The sequence below is a fragment of the Serinus canaria genome, chromosome 2, assembly GCF_022539315.1.
Source record: "Serinus canaria isolate serCan28SL12 chromosome 2, serCan2020, whole genome shotgun sequence".
Taxonomy (NCBI): Eukaryota; Metazoa; Chordata; class Aves; order Passeriformes; family Fringillidae; genus Serinus; species Serinus canaria.
The window spans coordinates 34,215,232-34,239,131 of record NC_066315.1 but is presented as its reverse complement, the minus strand read 5'-3'; the positions used below and the strand labels follow the sequence as shown (position 1 = coordinate 34,239,131).

Genomic DNA, 23,900 nt, shown 5'->3' with positions numbered 1-23,900 from the left:
CAAGACCCAACAGAAGAGATCTAATCACTCTTGGAACATCTTAAAATGTTAAAATAGCTACACTAAAAAAGAAGCAGTCTTGAGCCATTTAACAGTATAAATCATGGAAAGCAGTGAAAACTAGTATTTATGAGGGGGATTGTGAAAGCTTGTGTGACAGTTGGAAATTACATCACTGTTGATGTTTCAAATTCTTGGGTAAAGTAACGCAATACTGTGTTTATGAATGAATGGGGGAGTGATGGAGCTGTGCTAAGTGTACTCTATGAATAAACTGGGTTGAGTTATTTTGTACCTCTTGTGTCCACTTAGGTTACTTTGCACCATTCAGTCCCCTAATTTCAGTGTAAATGCACAAAGCTGAATTCTATGTATGTATTTCTTTATTCCAGATACAGACCCACGTGTATTAGAAAAACAAGAACTTCAGCAGCCAACCTATGTTGCTCTAAGTTACATTAACAGGTAAGTGTGGATATTTTTCAGGTGAAACTGATCTTGGTTTGTATGATATATATTCTACCAAAATGGCATGCATATGGATGCACTCTTTTGCACCATGGCATATGACACTATCGAAACACCTGTTTTGGAAAAACAGTTGAATTAAAATTTAACTAAAATTTTAATGACTTTTGCATAGGGCACATGCAGCCCTTCAGCTGTACTGCTCAAATACTTAGGAATGAGGTTTTAGCTTTTGATGTTTTAGCTAAATCTCATGCCAAACAAGATAATTTTTCTTGGCTTAGTTTTCCATTTTATTGTACTTCACACAAGTGAGTAGAGAAAGCTTTCACTTATGATTGAAAAAAGCTCTATCTGATAATAGTTCAGTATATAAACAGATTTTTTTACAGAACTTCAGAAATTTTTCAACCACAATATATATCTTTAAAAATCTTGCTTACTGGCCATGTATAACCTAAAACTTGAAAGCTATTAAGAAAGTAGTACTTTTCTGAGTAACAGATCCCCAGCTTTTTAGTTATTGACTGATGGTGGTACTGAAACCTCCAGGGTACTCCAGCATGGATTATTACTTTTTATGCATAGAAGACCAGTTTGCTTTTTTATTTCGCTGTCTAGAGGATGAGATACAAGCTCATAACCCTATAAGCCTGGAAGATTAACCCAAGATTCAGTTTGGCATAGACTGAGTTGATTCAAACTCTTTTGGGTCACACAACACTTTTCTTTATAATTCTGCTTCGTTTTACAAATGCGAAAAAGTGAAACAAAAGCAAAAACCAACAAACTTTTAAAGACACAGAATCCACTGTTTGACTTTCTATAATGTTTGCTGCAGCAAAAAAGTGTCAGTGGGTGTGTGGGGGAAGAATACTTCAAGGTATGGAAGTAAGAAGTGGTGTTCACTTGGTGAAATGACTACATTTTCTCCACTACATGAGACTATGATTAAGAATAGCCAGCATTGACATGATTTCCTACTTGGCAAGTAACTCTTGTTCTTCCTGGAGACAGTCCGACTCCTAAAGCATATTTTGAAATTAGCCATGACCCTTTTTAACACTTAGTTCTGCTGATCTCATTTAATGTATAAAACTTTCTTTTCCAATGTGTAGGCTTGGTATGCTGCTGTGCATGTTGGTATGTTTCCCTCTTTCCATCATACACTTGGGTGTTTTCTCTTTTTGCTTCTGTGGTTATTTTATGTGAGAGAGGGTAAAAGTTTTGGGTTTGTTCTTTTTTTTAAATTAGGGAAAAGCTGTTGTAAGACCACATACTTGACCATGGGACTTGTTTTAAGACAGTGGGACTTGATAATCCAGTTTGGAATCAGACTAATTTTAAAGCAGTTTGGAAGTGATAACTAATCTAGATTTCATTATTTTGGTACCCTTTAAACAGAGTTCTGTGTGACTGAGACAGTTTTAGTCGCCACATGTTTTGTCCAAACTTTCTTACCTTGTCATTTCTGAAAAGTAATTCTGGAGAACCCCGAATTGTGTTGTTTGTATGGTAAAACTGAATCTGAATTGACTTGTGCTTGAACCAGCTGCTATTTAGTTGCTCTTTTAGTTGTATTTTAATTTTTTCCAAAGTGCTAGTATCTTTCATTGAACCACCTGCTCTATGCAACTCAAGCTCTTGAGGGAGCAGCAATATCCATTACAGTACGAGACATGCCTTTCTATTTCCCACTACATATGCCAGAGCTGAGTTCTGCTTTGTTGTCCCAGGCTATGAACTCAGATTTTGTAGCCTAATACATGTCATAAACATGTTGCATACTGTTAGATATCAAACACCAGATACTGCTGCACTTTTTTTAAACCCATGCTTTTATGGCTTCCAAGTGGAACTGAACTTAGCTCAGTTCCTGCTGTGAGTTACAGACCTTAAAACAATCTTCCTCTGCAAGTTTGTATATTCAATATGTTCTGTGTGGGCCATACGGTCTCGTGGAGCCTGGGAAAATAGGGACAGCTGATTCTCAGGGACTGCCAAAATTGTATGATAAGATGTACACTAAATATATGTTGTGGTAGAAAGATTAAATGGGTGTGCTTTATGCTCTGCCCATTGCCCCATTGTACAGTGGCTATTATGAGCTAAAACAAAACATAAATTTGGGTTGTCTGGCTTGATAGCTGGGAGGATAAAGTATCAGTAAAACAGATAGTAGAGTGGGAAGGGTACTGGAGTCTCTGTTTACAACTTGAAACATACTCTTGTTTCCATTTCCCTTCTTTCCCTGGTTATTTTCTCAGGCATATTATTTTGGCAATACTGTTTGAGCTCTGAAGTTCTGAAACAACCCTCAGATTGTGGATGTCTAAATCTGTAAGGCTCCAGCTCTTTCCCCTCTGGAGATTTACTGCCATTACAGCTTTCAGTAACTGCACACAGATGCTGCTTCCATAGTGTGTGATCCTCATGTAGACAGATAACGTTCCTTTTAAAACGGGTGGACAAAATATAAATTATGGGTCATAATGGTTTGTTACTGCTACATCAAACACTTCCATCAGACACTGACTGAATTGCCACAAATCCCTTTCTCAGACAAAGTTTAGTGTAGCCTTAGTGCAGTCCCCAGTATTGATGGCTATTCCCTGCTTTCTTCTGCTGTAGTTTCTTAGAAGTCAGAATTGGAATCAATAAAAGACACACTACAGCCAAAGCAGATGCAGTTAATCTGTTTCCATCCTATTAATACAGGAGAGGTTTGTCTGCAAGGAGTTCAGTGGTGCTACAAGAATGGGAAACTGGCTGTGATCTGTCAGGAGTAGTTGCAAATGAGCTCTTGGGCCCATATCCTCCAGTACTTTCTGGAGGAGTTTCCTTTGTAGATGGGTCAGCACACCTTTATATTTTGTACTGCACTGAAATGCAGTAGCTAGCCACAGTGATTAATATTGCTTATACTGCTACTTAAATACAGGGTTTATAGCTTTAAAGTTAATAAACATGACTCTGAATTTTGCTTGGAGTTTATTGGAATTTGCATAGCATTGTTTGAGCCTCTGGGTGTGCTGGTCTGGGTCTTTAGAGGTGATGGCTCTCGAGGTTGCTCTGTTACCCAGCATTACAGCATGCAGACAAAGCTTTTAGACTGGTGCAGTCTAATGGAGAGAGATTTTTCAGTATTCTCAGATTTGAAAGTTCCTTTCATGTGGATACTGCTGGTTACCTGTTAATGAGAAAAGCAGTTGCTGTGGGAATGTTTGGGCTTTTTAGAAAACAGCAAAACAAGCATGCCACTATTACTGGACCAAGTGAGAAGACAACAGAGGCATGCAAATAATTCCTTTGCCTGAAAAGATAATATTTAAAAAATGTTTATAATAAAAAAAAGCTCTTATTCCCAACTTTAGTGAATGAAAAATTCTTTACAATTAAGTTTTAATGGAGGTATTTCAACTTTTAGATTGTAAGTATCAGAAATAGGAAAAAAGCATAAATTATTGGGGTAAATTCCTTTCACCTTGAGTACGAAGGGTGGGAAGTACCATAGTAACATGTATTATTGGAAACATATACCATAGAAAGAACAATTAATTCTCTATTTATTACAATTTCCATGAAATACATTTTTCTTAAATACAGTAATTGCTTTGTTTTAAAAAGTTTCATCCAGATGGGGAAAAAGAAAACTGGTATGCACCTACAACTGAAACTAAGCAGTCATAATTATATACTGTTTCTACTTCAAATTGCATAATGGCTATATTAGGGAATTGTTGAAAATAAAGACTGTTGTAATCTTAAAGTCTTTTAAAATCTAGCAAAATACTTTAATTACGTTAACCCCAGGTTCTTTTTAATAGTGTTTTTCTGTTCATAATTAAGGTCATAGAAGAAGGGTTATATAATAAAATATGTTTCAAGCATCAATGCTGCAAGCAGTTAGAGAACACTGGTGAGAACATTTTCAGTGTTGCCTCTGGGCAGTCTGTTGAATGAGACTGTTGAATGTCTATAAATTTCATTCTCATGCACAGCTGGGAGCACAAATTAAACCTGTGATCAAAATTGGATGGCATTCTTAGACGAAGAGCCCAAGATTATCCTTGCACATCTCTGCACCAATCTAACATTTTCGCTTCGCCTTCCAGATTTTATATTTTTAACTAGCAAGATTTTGCCTCACTGTTACCATTGTAAAGTCCTATAGGCTTCAGGCATCTCATCTCCCCCCACTTCCCTTTTATTTCACCGGTCATTGACTTCTCAAGACAAAGTTTTCTTACTTTGCCTCCTTTTTTTAATGCCATGAGAAGTAAAATCAATCATTTCTGTGAGCATATACGTTCGTGAAAGAAATTAATTGCATGTAAAGTTCTGGCCACTGCAAGCTCTCCCTATGTCTTGTCCAGCTCACTAGTTCTACTTCTATTACCTGTTTTTTCCAGGAGTAAAACAAACAGCCAACACCATAGAATTTAATAATTATTTGAAAGTTATTTTGAAAAGTGGCAAAATTCTAAGTAATGTTATGTTTAGTATGCACTATGTTACTAATGCAGTAACAAGAAGGATGGTTTTGGATTTGAGGCAATGTACTTTTCAACTCTGGGGTTTTGTTGCCTGGAATCAGAAGAAAAACTTTTGCAAATAATATTGAAGTGGTAGTATAAATAGCTGTTCTTTAATGAAAGCTTTCAGGCACATGAAATACACAAATGTGCTCACTTGGCAGAGGATTTCTATGATTTTTATAAGGTTAGTTAATTAGTATATCTAGCAGGTACAACCAATAAGGGACCAGTTGCCCCAGCAGCCCACCCTTGGGTCTGCCCCTTGGAGTTGCTCCAGGGTGTTTCTTGCCCTATATCTTGTTATGTCTCTCAGGTGCTGGTGTAAAACAAAATGTCCATGTTAGAAATTCTCTTCTTGAGAGTTATACTAAACAGAATTTCAAGAATGTGTTAGAAAGGGTTAGCTATTGTTCTAAAGTGTGAAAAAGGCTGAAAAAGTGTTAAAAACTATATGAATATATATATTATATATATATATATATATATATATATATATATATATAACTATAAAGCTACAAATATATGAAAAAGCTAAAAATCTTTAGGCATCAGTTTCTTAGCAGAGCATCCAAACCACGTGATTCTGCAACACATTGCACTTTTCCTGTGGTTCAGCCCTGAGAGATTTTCCTGGGGTAAACTATGAGCAGTAGTTGCACAAGAAGCTGATGAAAGACTGTAGCCCCTTGGAGGTCATAGCCCATGGCTGGATGTGCCATCAAAGTGCTCTATCAAACATTTTTGATAGAGCATCAAAGTGCTCTATCAAACATTTTCACTCAGCCGCAGTGAAAATCTTGTTGCTTCCTTTTTGTTTCTAAGAGCACAAGCGTTATGTTGCTTGAGTGATTTCTGGGAGACAATTCAATTTTCTCCCCTTTGATTGCCTGAGTGTTTTAATCCTAAGACTATTGATTAGTTTGGGGTAGGATGTAGCTTCCTGGCATTTCTCCTCCTTGCCTTCTGATGCCCGTGTACTATCACTGTAATTGCTGCTGGGGCACAGTTTGGAACGAAAGTCAAGAGCCTGGAGAAAAATATGTTTGCTTTTCCTTTCTTGCCATCATAGTAATTACTTTTGCAGAAGGCATATGGAAAGTGAAACAATTCTGGAGCATCTTTCTCTAAAATAACTATTCCCTGCAGCACTCACCTGATAAGCAGTAGATCAAGCTTTAAGTCTTTCTAATTAATTCAGGCCAAATATTTCCACTTTGAAGTTGTATCATTGATGGTACATAACAGATTGAGACATGCTACCAACGAATATATAAAAGCCCTCAAAATAGTTAATTTGATTTTTTGAACGAGTAAAAAGCAATTTTTTTAAAAAGAAGGTATAACTAAGAGCCATCCTAACTTTTTTTGGTATAGCATACACTGTGTTAAATCTCATGCCATGATATAGAAACAGAAGGGTAGAGACAAGGGAGACTTTTTCATTTCAGGAATTCTATTGTAGATGAGTTTTTCTGCATGGAACATATGAGCCTGTGAATCTGTTGAAGTATTGCTGTATCACCTGTTGAGGCTTGCTACATTTTATAGTGCTGAGTACCACAGATCTTCCTCTTTGTCTTAAAATTTAACTTTTCCTTCCCATAACATGATACTGTCTCATTTGAACTGAGTATCCCAACTTTGTAGAAGTGCAGTGATTCCTTTGGATTGTTGCTTCTCATCACATTGAAGGTGCATGCCAATGCTTCCAGTAGCTGCTGGATTGAATGCATGTCTCAGATACAGAAAGAAAAGGATCAAAGTAACATGTCAATTGCCAGATAATATTTTTCTGTGTAAGCCTATTTTTAAGTTAACAGTGACCAAATAGATCATATGGTTTTATTCATGTAGCCATATCTTTAAGCTCTGCTATTTGACTTGTTCTGGAGATGGAACAAGACAAACTTCAGATGATAATTCAAACAAGATGTGCAGAAATGAATGATGGTTAGGGTAAGGGGAATGCCTTTTGGTTTGGAAGGATTTATGCAGATGGCTTTGTTTTCTCTTTCTCTCTTTACCAGTTTCATGCTAAGCAAAGCTGAAGATTTATATGATGTACAGCTCTTCTATTTCATGTCAGCAGTAAAGATCAAAAAGCAGATTGGCACTTTAAGGAAAAGCCTTAATGCCATGCCTTGAAATAAAAATTACATGGTGAATTTAAACGTAGGACACTGAAAAAATGTCTTAGTTGTGGGGTTGATTTTTTTTTTTTAAATTGAGAGGGAATTAGCTTTCTTATGGTAATTTTTCTGTGCAAGACTCATGATTTTTCCTTTCCTTTTCTTTTCCACTCCATGAATAGCAAGTGAAAGAAGCACTGCCAAGTCAGCATCATTTCTTGCAAGTCAATGTGTGCACACCTCTGTGTAATTCAGTTACCAAGCACTAGAGCTGTCAGTATAAGTCCTCAAGATTTTCAGGATTCTTGTCTCTCCTGGTATTTCTTCATCCTTTGTCAACGTGGCATGCCAAAATTGATGAAAAAACCATCTTGTCTTCCTGGCACTGTTTTATGTCTTGGCCAGTTCTGTTTCGATTCCCAGCTTTCTGCATAGGTCTCTTGCACAAGTCACTGCATTTAGCAAAGGGGAAGGGGAAATACTTTGGCTCTTGCTTTAAAAAGGAGGGCATTTCATTTCTGGGATGTTTAAATTTGATCCTAAGCAGTTGTAATATTCTCAGAACGACTGTGTGGTGGCTGCACAAAAAACCTTATTGAGATATTTTGTTGTCAGCTATGGGGCTAATAAGGCTCTCAGTAGCTATTTCTCTGTGTCATACCACAATAAGGTCCTAATTCTTACTATACTCTGGTAATAAGATATGTTCATTCCTTATATTGAAGTTACCTAACATATTTGCAGAGCTATTCGGAAAACACATTAATGTGCCCAGTTTCAGATCCTCTGCAGAAATAAGAACTTGGAGAAACTATTATGCTTTGATTTACCAGTGAAGGATGAGCAAAAATTTTACAATTGTGGTTAGTTTTCTTTTTAAGTACAATCTGAGTTAAAATGGCTGCAAAGGAGTGGCTGTTTTCCTGTCTCTACCATGTAGGGTAATGGCTGACATATAGAGCTAGTTACCTCCTATCCTGGCACGTTTATTTTCTTTAAATCCCCATCCACAAAACATTACATGCACAGGAGAAAATTACAGACCGAATAGATAACTCCTTAGGAAAGGTTCATGCTGTCCAGTGTTTTGCTAAAAGCTTGTCATGACAGTCTTAGCTACGTGTGATAACTTGCAGATTGGTAAGCTTGCTGTCCCTGGAATCCCAAGGCAGCCCAGACCAGCTGCTGGTAATTTTCATTGACTGTGGCCTGATTTTTTATGAATCTAAAATTTACTTATCACTGACCTTGTGTACAAAAGTAGTTGCGCTTCTTTGTAAAATTTCACTGATTTTTAAAAAGTAACAATATTTCATTGTAAAACTGCCTACTTTGATTTGTTGCAAAAAAGCACGCACAGGATTAATCTACAGAAAGACTTAAAATTAGATTTTCAAATAAATTTGATAGTTCAAAATGCAAATTATTGAATTAGGTTTTTTTCCTAGGTCAGCTTTTAGTTATGTGAGCACATTGTGTATTCTTAGATTCATTCCAGTCGTGAATAATATCCCACTAATTTGTTAAACTGCAACAAACCATATCCATATTCCTAAGGAGTCTAAAGATGCCTTATGTTTTCCTCTCTTCTCCTTCATTCTCATTTTTGTATGTAACAAATCCAGGTAAGGCTTCTTGCATGTCATTTGCAAAGTCTTGCTATGTTCAGTGAGGGATGGGTCCTAGAAACATAAAGACCACGTAGCAAACAGAGTCACAGCATAAAGTTTATGCATTGTCATAGACAATAAAAGTAGGGCCACAATTTGGAGGCTGCATGCCAAGGCTGTCCAAGTCATGCTTTAGGACAGCCTGTAGCCTAGACCAGAGATTAAGTGCAGATGAGAGAATATCCTTAGTGCTTAGAGAACTTGGCTCGTGAGGAAAGAACATTGATGTCATCTTCCGCTACTTGAAACCTCCTCCAAAGTGTTACTCTCAGCCTTAATTTTCATTAAATACGTTTGCGGTTGGGTTGACCTCTCAGTTTGATTCTGAGCCAGAGAGAAAATTTTATATCCTGCAAAGATACATTCCTTATCCCACCACTTCCTCCGCAATGCTCCAGCGTCCCGAGAAATAGAGACCAGGTGGAGAGCTCGACAGAGTTGGTTTCTTCTCTTATTGAGGCCAAGGGTGCATTTAGCAGGCCAGCAAGGGAATTTTGGAGTCCATCAGTAAAATGCTTTTGAAAGATGGTTCTCCTGAGTCTCTGACTGGAATAGCAGAGGTTTTAGCAGTCTTTAAGCACAGTCTTCAGTAGAGAGCTGAAAGGAACCTGTGTTGTGCACTGGAATCATGACCAGGCTTTGTGCTAGAACAAAATGAAGGTCAGAACTGAAGCCATCTGAAAGCAGCTGGTGGATACAAAACATAAGCATGAAAGAGAGCAGTGAGGATATATGTTGTGATAAGGAATTAGTGAAGCTGGACTGCCCTGGTTGTGAACAGGTATTATACAGTAAAGGAACTTTTAATATGGGGAAAATGGAGGAAAGAATAAAAGGTTCCTTTGGCTTTTGGTTTTCCTCTGGGGCTGCTCTCCTAAACTTGTAAAGTGCTGAGAGGAAGGAGCCCTGGCACATCATCTGTGATTTTTGTTTAATCTACCTAATTTTGCCAAGATAGTATGGTATCACGTAACCAGAAAATAATTTTTAACAGTTTAGAGACAATAGGCAAAACCATAGAGATTCCTGAACTTTTGTTTTGAATGTAAAAACAGAGAAGGGATTGCTCTGATCTTTCCCTTGGATTTTTCTGAAACGTCTTGTCCAGAACTCAAACAGTGAACACAATGTACAAGGCTGTAAAAGTGAGGACTTGCATGATGAAGTAAAAGTAAAACCCTGAAACTAGTGCAAGTACATGGGTTTTTTCTGATGTGCTGCTGAATATGTTTGTGAATAGAGGTGGACTGTTGCCTGTCTTTGACCTCTGAAAGTCTAAAGTCTAATTCAATGCGCTTAAACAATAGTTGTGTATGTTACATATTACACATTGTTTAAGTAACTTATGTTGGATTGTGGTGACCTGAAACACTCAGAAAGGCTTGCTTGGCTCAGCAAACAAAAGCTATTAAAGGGAGACTTTATTTAATTAATTTGGCTCAGTTATAGTACAATTAGTCAGGCTGATTTAGTACTTTCTGAGTCTTGGTTTCCCTGAAGCAGTACAATTTTGCAGACTCTAGATTTCTCGTTCCAATTTTTCAGAGAACTGAGAAAGGTTTTCTTTCATTGTCAGTGTTAGGGGGTTTGTTTGTGGAGTTTTGTTGGTTTTATTAAATCACGCACAAGTATTTCCCCAAGTGGTATATGAGGATACAGGCAGAGATGGAAATGATTACAGCAATAATTCCATCTACAGGTGTAGATGGGCTGCAGGGGTAGACACTGCTGATTTGTCCTCGATTTTATTGAGGAATTGCTGTGAGTTTGCCTTGCATGAGTGTTTAATATCTAGTAATTTCTAATTAGAGTAGCTTTTGTAATGTAAGAGCAAGACACCGTAACAGAGAGGGTGTAGTGGTGGGTTATGGGTTCTGGGTGGAGGTGAAAAAAAGGTGACTTGTTCCAAAGCTGCAGATAAATAATATTTGATATCTGCCACCATCAGTGCTGGGGATTGACCATGTGCCTTGAATGAACCTTTCCCAAGAACTTTTGAGCTGGGAATAGGCTGGATTTATTACTTGCTTATATAGTGTGGATAGCAGGACCATTCCTCTTAAAACCAGTTCACCTATAGCTTCTCTGGTTTGGCAACAATTTGTGGTAGTAAGTTCCACTGCTGCTACACACGATGTAAAGTAAATTCAACAAAACTCCTCGAGTATTTGTTGAAAGCAGTTTCCTTCCCTGCAGTAGCTTCCAATGTGAAATATGCTTAATAAAGTGTTAAAAAACCTAGCTCAAAACATCCCTGTTCAAGGTGGGTCGAAGCATTCATGTGCAACTTCCCTCTCTACTGTTTCCTATTTCATTTGCTCACCTGCCATTTCTAAAAGGTTAGTACTTAAGAAAAGTTGTGAAGCAATTTAAACCAGGTTAGTCAGGCAATGCTGTTTGCAAGAGGTAGCTGAACAGTTCCTGTCCTCCACAGAGAGGATTACCAGGGCTGATGCTGACTTTTTAACCACAGAGCGTGGGTATAAAAGCCTGGTTTGAGTATTTCCAGCACAAAAACTTTGAGTTTATGCTTTTAATGTGATCTTTGGGATCCGAACAACTACAGAAATACTATCTGTTACCAATAGATAGTAATAGATATCTAGTATATCTGTTATTTCTACAGATATAGAAATTTGCACCCAGCACTATGTAGCAGCTCTTTAATAAAAAGAAAACCAAGCTGTTACCATTTAAAATAATTAGGAAAATACCTCTTGCTAAATGTAATTCTCATAATCTGCTAAATATTGTGAAAAATGACATTTTGTGGGGGCTTTCAAGAAAATGCAGGGGAGTACTTAGATTTCCTGTTCCAAGTAATTTTCCTATGTAAAGTATATTGCCTTAATTTTTTTTTAATTTTTTCTACTGATTTTTTTCCACAGTACTTAGTCATAATGCTCTTAGAGGTTGTCCTTTGTTGTTGCTGTTGTTTTTTGCAAATTAATGCAGAAAGCTGGAAAAAGATTTGTAGAAACCTGTAGTAGGGTTATATAAAATGAATGTACTGTCCTTCATGCTAGTAAAAGAAGCATGCAATCAATAGGTAAAGAACTTCTAAATTCTTTTACACTCCATAAAGTGCAATCTCATTTGTCCTTATTGGCACCTAAGGTCCCATGCACATAATTGTTCATTTGCATCATATGTTTTAATGATGCTGGTAGTTTTGGTTTCACCCATCTGGCTCAGGTAGAAGAGTGTAACTCAGCCCAGCTCAGCTGGGGATTCTGGACAGCACCAATTCTCTGCTGGAAACCAACCTGCATCCCTTCCTCTTAGCAGGGATTTTCATTTAGACTTAGGTGCAGTCCAGCAAGAGCCCTTGACTACTACATTGACTTGAAATCTGTTATAGGAAAGTACCTGTCACAGTTTATAATTGAATATTTCTACAAATCCCATGTGCATAAATGAGGAGTGACTTAGTTGCTTGTGACAGATCAGAGTTGACTATCTTCCTACCTGATTTAAAATTATGAATATTTTTTTTTCTTCAACAGTAGTTTTGTGCTGGAATTAAATCATTCCCAAAACTTAATGTGGATTTTGCTTTAATTTCAGACTAAGAAATTTTTAAAATTCTGCTTACACTAAATGCAGTATAAAATTACAATCTACATGCCCTCCTAAAGGTATTGTAAGTCTAGGCTTTTTTTTTTTTTTTTTTTTAATAATTTTAAGTATTGGTTTAATATGATTGAGAAGTGAGGAAGCATTGCCAGTAGTATAAGCTTTATAGGAAAATATGTGGTATGTTCAATGAACTGGGCAATTACATGTATTTTGGCTTTGTATTCATGTGATCCATAAAAGATGTTCAGTTTCGTCATTATTATTTTTTCTTTCCCATTGCTGCCTCAGTGATGGTAAATGCAGACAGAAAATACGGCTTCAGTAAAGTTTGGGCTTCATTATTTCACATCCTGAATGTCTAAAAAGCATGCTGGAGGTTTTGTGCAAAGGTTGTGATGAAAAGGCTTAGTTTCTTAGTATATTATTGTGATGGGGAAAGAGAACTATGGCACAGAGGTATTCCATCCACATTTCTTGAAAATAGTTTCTTGGCAGAAATTGTACTCAAGTAGAAGTCCATTACCATGAACAATTTTTGATTTGCAAGAGCAGTAATTGTATGCATACTGCTTGTCAATGCATGTTCTTACATATGGTATAAAACTAAAACATCGCTATCTGACGAGTTCTTCATTTTTGCTGATGTCCTTATTTCATTTGAGGCTTGGTTTATTGGGGCAGCATGTAGGGCAGAGCAAAACTTTCACGATGAAACCTGAAACTGGATGAAACAAACCTGAAGGCTGGATCAAGTTCACAGGAACATTTGCTGAGGTTTCTAAGTCTGGGTTGAATTTGCAGCCAATCTGTGCTCACTTACTGTGCATTGAAAGAACCACAAGAAATGTATTGGTTTCATATGGTTTCAGCCTTCAGTAACTTCACACTACTGGTGCCTTCAGTAAAAGCTGGTTGTTGCTTGCTCTAACTTCAGTGAAAGGGAGCTGAGGCCCTTGTCAAGTGATGTAAAAAGTCAAGTGCAGTAAGTGGTTGGACAGTGGCATCAAGTAGGAATGAGACAGAAAGCAAGAGACTTTGTGCTGCCAAAAGCACAAAGGAGAAAGGCAGATGTAGGCAGGATCTCCCATCACACTTGAGAAACTCCCCCTTGGTCATTGCTGAGCTACAGTACAAGTGACAAGGACCAGACTGTGCACTCAGTGTGGGTCTTTTGTTGACAGGGAAGAGAGGACAAGGAACGGTCAATTAGCAGAAGCAAGGATGCTTCATCTTGTGGGTACAAACATGGCAGTTTCATGGAGGATGTCTTTCAGTCAGGGAAACACAAGGGAAAAAGTTTAATTGTGGGATAGAAGTATCTGAGGGGAGTAAAAACCTGGGTCAGCTTATGGGATGACTGAAACATACCAAGGAAAGGAGAATTCAAGGGTTCTTCAGTGGGATGGTTGGGGGCCAGTATCATTACAAGTTAGAGAAGGGTTATTTCTGCATCCTGATGAGTAGATGTAAAAGGAAAGCTTTCTGCTTTTAATTGTCTCTGGTAAATAAAGTCATCTGGCTGCTGGAGGGTCACTTAAAAGCTTTGTTTCAGAAGATGCTTGCTGATATGGTGCTTGCAGCTCTCCCTTGTGAGCCGTGTCACAGGAGAAGTTTGATGGATGCACGTTTGAATAGGACTTGGTACCATTCTTTGGAGGTAATGCCACTAACAAACTGATCCCTTTTTATTTCTCTGTCAACAATGCTGAAATAAATCAGCTAGCACTTGAAGCTGCTGAACTTTGGATTAAGTAGCAATGTGGAAATATATTTGGCCAAAAAAAAAAAAATCTGATGATAAATAAAAATCAATCTCCCAAGACACATGGAGGAAGCCTGGTTTCTGAAATTCCACCATCCTTCTCACCAGTCAGAATTCTGGAACCTGCTGGCCATTTTTTTACTAAGCTTAGCAGTAGGGTAGAGGTCTTAAAAGTCAGATAAATTAATCTAATATTCATTTAATAAGATCTTGGCTGGGCAGGAAAGACCCAAATTAATGCTCTGGGTACTGAGGGAAAGGACACAGGTGCCAAATGCTGTCTGGCAGTGCAGCTCTGGAGTAGCCTTAGCACATAAGAGGTTGGAGGAAGCAGGTTTCCATTATTTCTGCCAGTCACAGGCAATTTGTCTTCTGTCCATATCATCTAGTGGAAAACTCCCTATGGCCTTGTGTTTGGCACTCTGATATTTCTCACAGTACTTGGCAGAACTGCGGGTTTGTCCTTGGGGAATTCAGTTAATATCTATGAGAAATTAAATGCCTCGCTATAATACTGGCTTTGGATCTGCAGGAGCTGTGAAGAGTAGTGAAAGGTAGAAAACGTTGTAGAAGGAACTTAGAATAAGAACTACCAGCCAGATAGCTAAGAAACCTCCCAAATTAAATCTTCCTGTTATGTCTCTTTGGCACCTGCCTTCCTGATGATCCTGTGACTTGCAAGCAAGGCAAGCAAAGTCTGTGGAGCTGTGGGATCCATGGGGGGCTATCTGTGTGCCTGGGGATCTTTGGGAGCCATGAGAGAGGACAATATCTGAGAGGACGAATGTTACTGAATAGTGGGTGTTCAAGCTGGGTTTGTGTGCCAATTTCCTTTGTAGCCAAAAGTTTTCTGCTAACTTTCAACAATTAGTCCACAGTATCTGAACTATAACCCCAGTTTTCAAGCGACAGATGCTGAAGAACTTGGCTAGATAATTACATTAGCATTTACTTTCCTAAAAACTGCACATAGAGAAAAGACAGCATGCTGGCAGGGCTTTTCCATAAGAGCAACAGTTCACAGAAAGCAGCATTTCATTGTTATGTCTGTGATGCAGCTTTGAGAACAAAACCAGGTAATCCCTGGGGAGCAAATCAGCCAAAGCAGCTCAGAGCTGTAAGAACTGGCCACCAGTACCTTGCAGCTCCTGCTGCCTGACTGCATATTTGTGCTCTTTTTTCCTTTCCCCCCACCTCCCAATTTCCTGTGAAGATTAAATCAATGCAGCTCAGACTATGCTTCTGTGGTGGTTTTATTTTTCTGTGAGTAAATTAAGAGCATTTCTATTTCTCAGTGCACTGAAACAATAGTGACAGACCTAATAACTTATATTTAATGTGTTGAGAAGCTTTGTGATTTAAGAGGTGTCATGTAGGTTAAAAGGTGGTGACAGGATATCAAGGATTCATTGCTATGAAGAGGAGCACAGGATCTCACCAGGTAGGAAAAAAAGTGAGAGTGGAGTCTACAAGGAGGCCATATTCATTCTTTACCTCTGTTCATGCATTATAACCTTGAGACTAAGTGTGAACATACACCTTCAGATCTTCTTATCCTATATGGGGATGAAATGGGAAATGTTTTCTGTGGAAATTAGAGAATGAATAATAAATATTCCCAGTAGCATGTAAAATATTTAAATGCATTTTTCCTCAAATACTGTCTCTGTTAAATGTAGTGCAAGTTACAAACCACTCTTTACATCATTTGACTTTTGGGAAAGCCATTAGCAAAGGTATGAAGCTGTGAGCCAAAAGGCACAGGCTCTGTTCCCCATCCCATCAATTATCTGCTTTGAGATCTGAGGCAAGTCATTTTTCTGCCCCTGTGTCATTTCCTAATCTGTCTGATGCTTTGGCTGGCTGCTGACAGATCCCTCCATGTCTATGATAAAAAGTACTTTATATCAGACAGGTGGTGGTGTCAGCTGCATCTCTCTAGTTGGTGTCTGTTCCTACAGCATATTGAGAATTGCAGTTAATAAGCTAATCAAATAGAACTATGTTAATTTAATTTCAAAGACACAGATGTTACTTTAAATTCCATAATATATAATGTAGAGATTAGTTTTTCAAGACTGGACAAGACGGGCAATTTAATGTGAATTAAATGCAGAAATTTTCACTAACATAAGTGATGACTCTGCTGTAGTTTAGAAAGGTATGGTTAGTTTTTCTGCTCTCAACTGGTTATTTTCTTACATGTCTTTTGCTTTAAAATTCTGGTTTAACCAAACAAGAAACCAGACTATCAAGGTGCTCTGTCAAGGGCTGCTTTCTAGTAAAAGTCTACATGCATTTCTGGCAGCTTTGTGAAAGCACAGATGCTGGTAGACTTCTTTCAAATTTCAAATTCTTTTTGCTTGGCATTTATGTAATAGGTAGGATCTGTTGGCCTCCTGGACTTGCCATTTGTCAGAAAATAGGCATTTATTGACTTAAATGTATGGTATGTATATAATACAGCTAACACTGAGCTATATAAGCTTTAAAAATTACATTCCAAGAAAACACCAAAATCAGTTTGTAGTCCATTCTTATCTTTTAACTTCTGGGGTTTTTTTAAATAGTGCTTGGTAAAAAGCCTACACCTCAAATACATATGTAATATATTGTCCTTCATTGTGTGGAATTGGCAAGCTTAAAATACTATTGACAGGAGAATTTTTTAGTCCAGATGGCCTCAGCTTTGTGTAATTTACCTTTTAATGTATGGCTTGCCAGCTGGGACAACTTTGCTTTGGGTGAAATTTGCATAGCCATCAGATATTTGTTACATGCCTGGAAAGAAAAGTGGGAGCAAGTTCTGGCTTATGCTAATACTTTGCTATCACCACATGCTACCACTAAAGCAGCAAAATAAGAATTAGACTCTTCATTTGTTCTCAGCAGTTAAATTATGAGTCTCTGCCTTATAAAGATTAGATATTTTTCCATGAGCTCTTTACTAGTGATGAAGCAGGCAGTGCTTTAATCATGAAATTGTTTCACCTTGTTAAAATACTGCCGTTCTTGTTGAACAAATTAAGTTATAAAATATTGAATATGTGCACCAGGCATTTCCAGACTTCAAATAAATTTTCAGACAAAACAAACTAAAACATTATAGGAATTCACGTTTTAATGCTTGATTTTTATTCTAGTTCTATTTTTGTTACAGTAGTTTAAAAAGATTAGACATTACTCGTTCTAAAATAGTGCCACACTATTCTTGTAAATGTCCCAATAACAACAATAATTAATATCCCCACATTTGCATTTTAAGCCGCTCCATTTCCCTAGTCATCTATTACTTGGATGTGAAAAAATCATTTCTCGTCAAAACTTGGCACAGAATACCTGAATTCCATACTTTTTACCAGATGTAAAAATAAAAGTGAACAAATTCATCATTTTCCCACCAATTAAAGGGTTCAATAAAGTATGAGTTAAATTTTGTGCTTGTTTTGATAAATGGTTTTCATTTACAAAAGTTCAGAATAGCTCTGATCTTTAAAAAAAAAAAAGAAAAAAGAAAAAAAAAAGCTAAGAAAAACCAAAGAGGGAAGTAGGGGGAAGTGGGATAGGGGGATCTGCCTCATGAATGATAATAACATGAAACTTCTGTTTTCTAGAGAATGCCTAACAGCCTCAGCTCCTGGGTGATTCTGGAGGAGCACTTGCTTTTTGCCATGCAGTACTATAAGAAAACAGCCATCATCGCCACTTGGCCTCCATTGAGACGCTTTGGTCACGGGCTGTGGTTGGGGTGCTGATCACATCTGCCTCAAAATACTTCCCAGTGGTTAATTCAGGCCAAGAGCCTTGTACTGCTTCAGAGTAATGTGTGTCCTTGTCTTCCCTAAGAGAGTGTAAATGTTTTTCACCTCTGTCAGTTTTTTATGAAGACCCTGGTTGTGCCCAAACCCAAACGTGCTACAAAAGCCTGTAGTATCCCATTGAATCTTCTTAAGGAAACTTCTTGAGCCTAGGGATGCTGAGAGAGAGATCCATTGATTTAAAATTATACTTGATGAGGTGCAAGTTTTATTCTGTGATTCACCATACTAATTATAGTTCTCACTGGGGTAAAAAAGCTGAGAAATCTTGAGAACATCCAGAAAATGGCAGAAGCATCTCCTGCTTTGGGTTAGAAGCCACACAAAGCCCACCAGTGTGCTGGCCAGAGCCTTACCCTGCAACATGTGGAGTGGGTGGGTGATTGTTTCATACAGAGCTGAGGAGTGGTTTTTCTGCTGGATTGGTAAAAATCTGTTGCAACAGTGCTGGGTTTATGCCAATGAATCATCTTTATTTATTTAGGAACACTTCTTTTTTCAAGCCTGACTTCAGCTCATGCAATTATCGCAGCAGTGTTTCCCACTGGGGGAATTGCATGGTTCTTGCAATTTCTGCCCAGAGGTGTTGGCTTGCCTGCGGTGGAGGTGTGAAAGTTGCACATAGCTGAAAGATACTATTTTCTCTTCAGTTAGTGTGCATTGCCACCACTCGAGGAGACCACAGAGGAGACAGTGGCATATCATGACCAGACAATGTTGAAGCCTGCTGTCAATTGCTTCTTATTGCAGACAGAGATTTTTATAACACTTTGGCTTTATTCAGATCTGAGTTGAAGTTTCAGGTCTATCTTCAGAAAGTGGTATTTTTGAAAGCCAGAAATGTGTGGATGTGTCCTCGTTCGTCTGCAGACAGATGAGCAGGGAGTGAAGGGAATGGTGTCAGGCTGTACTGTTGGAAGCACATTTCCTCCATGGAGGGGCAGGGTGCTGTGGCATTCAAGGTCCTGCTGTTTGTCTTGGCAGAGGACAAGCTGCTCGGTCCATTTCATGCCTTGTGTGAAAGAGGACACAGGTCTGCTAAGGCGGTGTTACATTGACACAATCTCAGTGAGTGGGAAATACTCACTAGTTTAAGGAAGTAGGCTGACACTGAGCCTAAAGAAGAAGGGGGAAAAAATGCAGCCCACCCTTGCTCTAAGTATGTAACTGTTGGCATACAGCAATAGACATTTAAAATTTATCACAGAAGTGAGAGTACTTTGCAAGGCGGTGCCCGGTCAGAATGACAAAAGAACAGGCATATTCTGTAACTTGAAACTCAGGATTCCTTCCCATTTCTGTCTCCAGTGGTTAGAGTTCTTCACTCTTGCTAGATTACAAGTCCACAGGGACTTTTAAAACTACTTATTCGGACTTTACTGTTTTGGATGTACAAGAGTTAGTTGCATTAAGCTGTAGCTTGGAAAAAAAAAAGCTGAAACCATTTTTATAGCATTTTAAAATAACTTTATTAAAGGATAGCATAAAAGATCACAGTTTTTTTGTTTTTACAGCTCTGCTTTGAAAAGATAATAAAGCTACTACACAGGACATGTATTAGGCTGGTGATTAATGTGTCTGTGTGTTACAACTCCGAATACTCTGAAACTAGCTTTATATTGGAATAAATGAAAATGTCACATAATGAAACCGCAGAGGAGGAGTACAGTGCTAAGAAAATAATGTGCACTAGTCTCTCACTAGGTAGCATTTTACATTAGCAGAGTGGGCTGAGCTTTTTTTGCCTTCCATATGGGGATCTTAAAGTACTTAACATCAAAGAGGAGCTCTGTTTTGATAGAGTAATTGCTAGAGCCTGGATAATCCTATTGCACAAACATTAGCAGGAAGCTTGGGGCTCTTGACACATTGAAGAATACAGTGGAAGTTTTAAAGTGTTTCTTCCTAGGACTATTCTTTAATCATCAATCTGTATCTTAGGCACTTGAGTTCTAATATGTTGGTTTTAAGATGAGATCCAGTATTGAATAAATAAATGTTATTGTGTGGTAGATGCAAAGACAAGGTCTTTTTCCTCTAGGGAAGGATGGATATCTGCCTTCTTGTAGACACGGCATAATTTAGGTTGGAAAGGATCCCAAGAGGTTTTGTCATTCAGCCCCTGGCCCTAAGTAGGGTTAACCTCAAAGTTAGATGAGGATGATTAGGGAGCTTGTCTCTTTAGGCAGCCTTTTCCAGTGCCAAGGTGCCCTTGTGAAACCTTTTTTGTCTATATAAAAGGTTTTATATAGACAAATATTTGATTTTTCAAATATTTGTGAAAAAAAAAAAAAATCTGTGATTTTTCTGTGCTAAAAAACTTTTATCCATTGACTTTTGCCCTTTTGATGTGTACACATCTCTGAGGAGAGCCTGGTTTAACCTTCTAGTGAGACAAAATCAGCCAGCTTGCTCAGCTTCTTCACATCTTGCATGGTGCAGCCTCAGCCGTGCTTCCCTTCTGCCCATCTATGGCTTTGCCTCTTTGCTGGGGTTGCAGAAGGGGGCATACACTTCCAGATCAGTCCTCACAAGTGCTGTGTAGATGCCTTTAATGGATTCACTCAACCTGCTGCCTGCCATGGTGCTAAATGCAGCACAGGCTGTGTGATTAACCTGTTGCTGCTGTGATGCGTTGCTTGCTCAGGGCTAAGATGCTTTCTTCCCATTACCAGTTCTTTCCTAGGACATAGCATTTCCTAAGCCCTCAGTCACTGCAATGATCTGTAGTAGCAGTGCTGGACTTAATAACAAAAAAACCCCAAACAAAATGAAAAAAAGGAGCTACAGACAGGCGTAGATGGCTGGTTGTTCTGTCATGTGTGTCTGACTGTTAAACGCCAGTTGGAGTATCAGTCACTAAATACTCAGTTGCTGATCAACCCAAGTTTGCATGAGGACTGTTCTTTGGGTAGTGCCTCTGAGAGTTTGCTGTAAGAGCAGCTCACATAACCGGGTCAGTTTATGCTTTCAGTGGAATTCATCTCAATTACAGATGTGACCATTAAGTATTTTAATAACTCTATCACTAATAGTTTAAAAAAACATGAAGGATTAAGAGCCATATGTTCTCCCAGGCATGTGAGCTTAACAAATACAGCATTTTGCTATAAAACTTTTTTTTTTTTCCACTTTGGTATGTAGGCACCCCATCCCTTGGCAGAAGTGGGATTCTATCCACAAGCTTCAGGCGAGGGTGTGTGGTCTTACAGCAGCATGGGAGGAGTTGGGTCAAAGGCAAACTTTTATATATGCGCTGTGCTACTGAGGGGAAAGGAAGCAGTAAACCAGAAAGGACTGCCTTCTTTCAGTTCTGGCTCTTTTGGCTTTCACTTCTGCAGCTGAGGAATCCCCCTCCCTTCTCTGCTTCTTGTGTAAGAGCACAGATGCTGTGTTGGAGAGCCAGTGGAGCTGTGCTAATGGAGCTGAAGTCTAACTGAAGAACTCGTCCCGCAGAGCCGACACCGTAGATTTTGTTGCCTGAGATGCATTTTGTGGAATACAAACCATGTTGGATGTATACAGCATATTGTTTATGAAAAATAAATCAAGCAGCCAGGGGAACAGCATGGTATTTTCTGGAGAGATCTGCACTTCTTGATGCCAAACATGGTTTCAGTAATCTCATATTTAAGGGAATACAAATTGAAACCTTATTTGAGTGTGGCCTGACGGTAGAAATATTTTATTTGATGCAACTAGTTTGCTGCACAAATTTTTCTCTTCACTATGTATGGATGTAAATCAAAAGCATTTTCATTATTTCTCTGAAATATGTGTCAGTACAAGAGAAATGGGAACAGGATGGTATGTTTAGTCAGATCTATGATGCCAAACTTCTAGATCCATATAATTTCAATGACTAGTTATATGATTTTGATATTTCTTTCATACTGAATGGTTTTTAGTATCTAATATTCTTGGGTCAGCTATACTGGAGAGAATGGTAGTTGTAATATTACCAGAGTAACTAGATCAGCTTCCAAAGAACAAAGAGATATTCCAGGTTAAAGTCAGAAGACAAAATGATGTGAATCTCCCAGGTGGTATCCAGCCTCTAAAGCTGCAGAAATGAGCTTGTAGTTCAGCAAAGGAAGCAATTAGACAACCATTAAAGAGCAATCAAGAACATTTTCTTTGTGAGGAAACAATGAGTACTCTTAAAGGATGATGGCTGAGGGTTAAAGTGCAGCCTGAAAGAAAATCAGGACATGTGCAACTTGTGAAAAATTTGATTACAGTATTTACTGTACTAATTCGACAAACTGTTGGCACAAAGATCAGGTCGTTACACTGAACCCACTTAAGAAAGAAGAAATAATACCATGCTGAAATATATTCTTTCAAAGCTTCTCATACTTCTTTTCCAATATTTTTTGAGTTATTTCATCCCAGTTGCAGCTGGAATTGCAAACTTCTTGCTTCATTTCAGAGAGCTGTCGCGTCTGAACCAAATATTCCTCTCTGCTGTGGGACTGTTTCAGAGGATATGTAATTGGAAGAATGTTATGCAACTTGATATAGACATTTGAATTTGTTCCATCTTCTTGATTTATAAACTGATACAATCTTCACAAGTTTTTCATATATAGGAAGATGGACGTGTTTCACAGCATTTGGAATCATTTATCCAAGCAAGGAAATTAACTTTAAAATAATGTGCAGGACTGGGCGGTATTTTAGGTTTGCTTCATGAGTGTCAGTATTGGTTGTCAGTCCATTGTGGTGTTCAATACTGGAGTTTCTGGTGGCATAAGGAGTTTGTAAACTCCAAATTAAACAAGGAAAGAAGAACCCAGGCAGAGAACATGGTTGCAGAGATGAGAATTACCTTGGACATAGTGACTGTTCTAAATATGGCTGCAGACAAAACTGTAGCAAAGTACATTTATTGTGTTAGGATCTTTTCTGAATTCCATATCTTAATTGAAGTATTCATTGTCCGCATTTTGGGTCTTTTTTTCTTTCTTATCTTTTTTTTTTCTTTTTTTTTCCTTGTGTTTAATAGGTTTCCTGTCTACCCTGTAAGCCTTTTTTCTCACTTGCTTCTGTTTAGGGTAAGAAGGGATATCATAGTCTACCTGTTTATCATTCACTTTGAAATCAGTTCAAAGAATTCATCAGTCTTTCCCTTTCTTCAAGAAGACATGAATTTTATTCAATTTCAAGTAGGAAAGGAATAATGGGAATTGATTCAACTGAATATTTTTCCCTCTCGTTTTTCTCTTCTCCATGGTGAACACATCTCTTTTGCAGGAGCTGATGACACAGGACCAGTTGTCAGTAACACAGGAATATCTTCCCTGAATGTCCCACATCATCACAGTGTAGTTCTTTCTCATACTGGTCAAACAGCCATATCTTTGGTAACAAGACTGTAGCTCTGTGTGTACTCTCCAAATAGCTCATGTGCAGTTGAGAAAATCCTAAGTCATTTTAGTGGCCAAGCTGTGCTTTCAGAAATAAACTGCATTGCAAAGCATCAGTTCCATAAATGACAGGGTTTTGACTGATATGTGTCCTGCAGAGCCTGATGCTTCTATCAACTCGAGCCAGCCAGAAGGTAGCTGGAATGGAGTGACTACTGCAAAAATCAGAGCAGACTTTTCCAGTTTTAAATCTCTAGTGCAATATATGAGGGTGTGTTGTAAACTTTTTCAATGCTATTCTGATGTAGGGGTCCCTGGAAAGCTCTGAGGGAGCAGGAAGACTGAACTGTGCTCAATAATTTTCAGCTTCTTTCTCTGTACCTTACTTCTTAGCCTAATGGATGTTTAAAATTTCAGTGGAGACACTGCAAGATGTCATAGGTTGGCAGGAAGATTCTTGAGATTGAGCTGTATTTATGTACAAAACACCTGCACGTACAGGCAGAAGTGTTTTGTGGAATCCTAACTCCACTGGATAATTTTTTGTGGATGAAAAGGTTATTTGTT

The 23,900-nt window shown here is 38.2% G+C and overlaps 1 protein-coding gene across 1 annotated transcript in view; it reads left to right on the top strand.

Annotated features, from left to right (window-relative positions):
- Positions 1–23,900, top strand: part of JAZF1 (JAZF zinc finger 1) — a 187,649-nt gene that overhangs the window by 102,572 nt on the left and 61,177 nt on the right. The window contains exon 2 of the mRNA XM_030234730.2: positions 393–465. Coding sequence (XP_030090590.1) covers positions 393–465 — 73 coding nt within the window. The remainder of the gene's footprint in view (positions 1–392; positions 466–23,900) is intronic.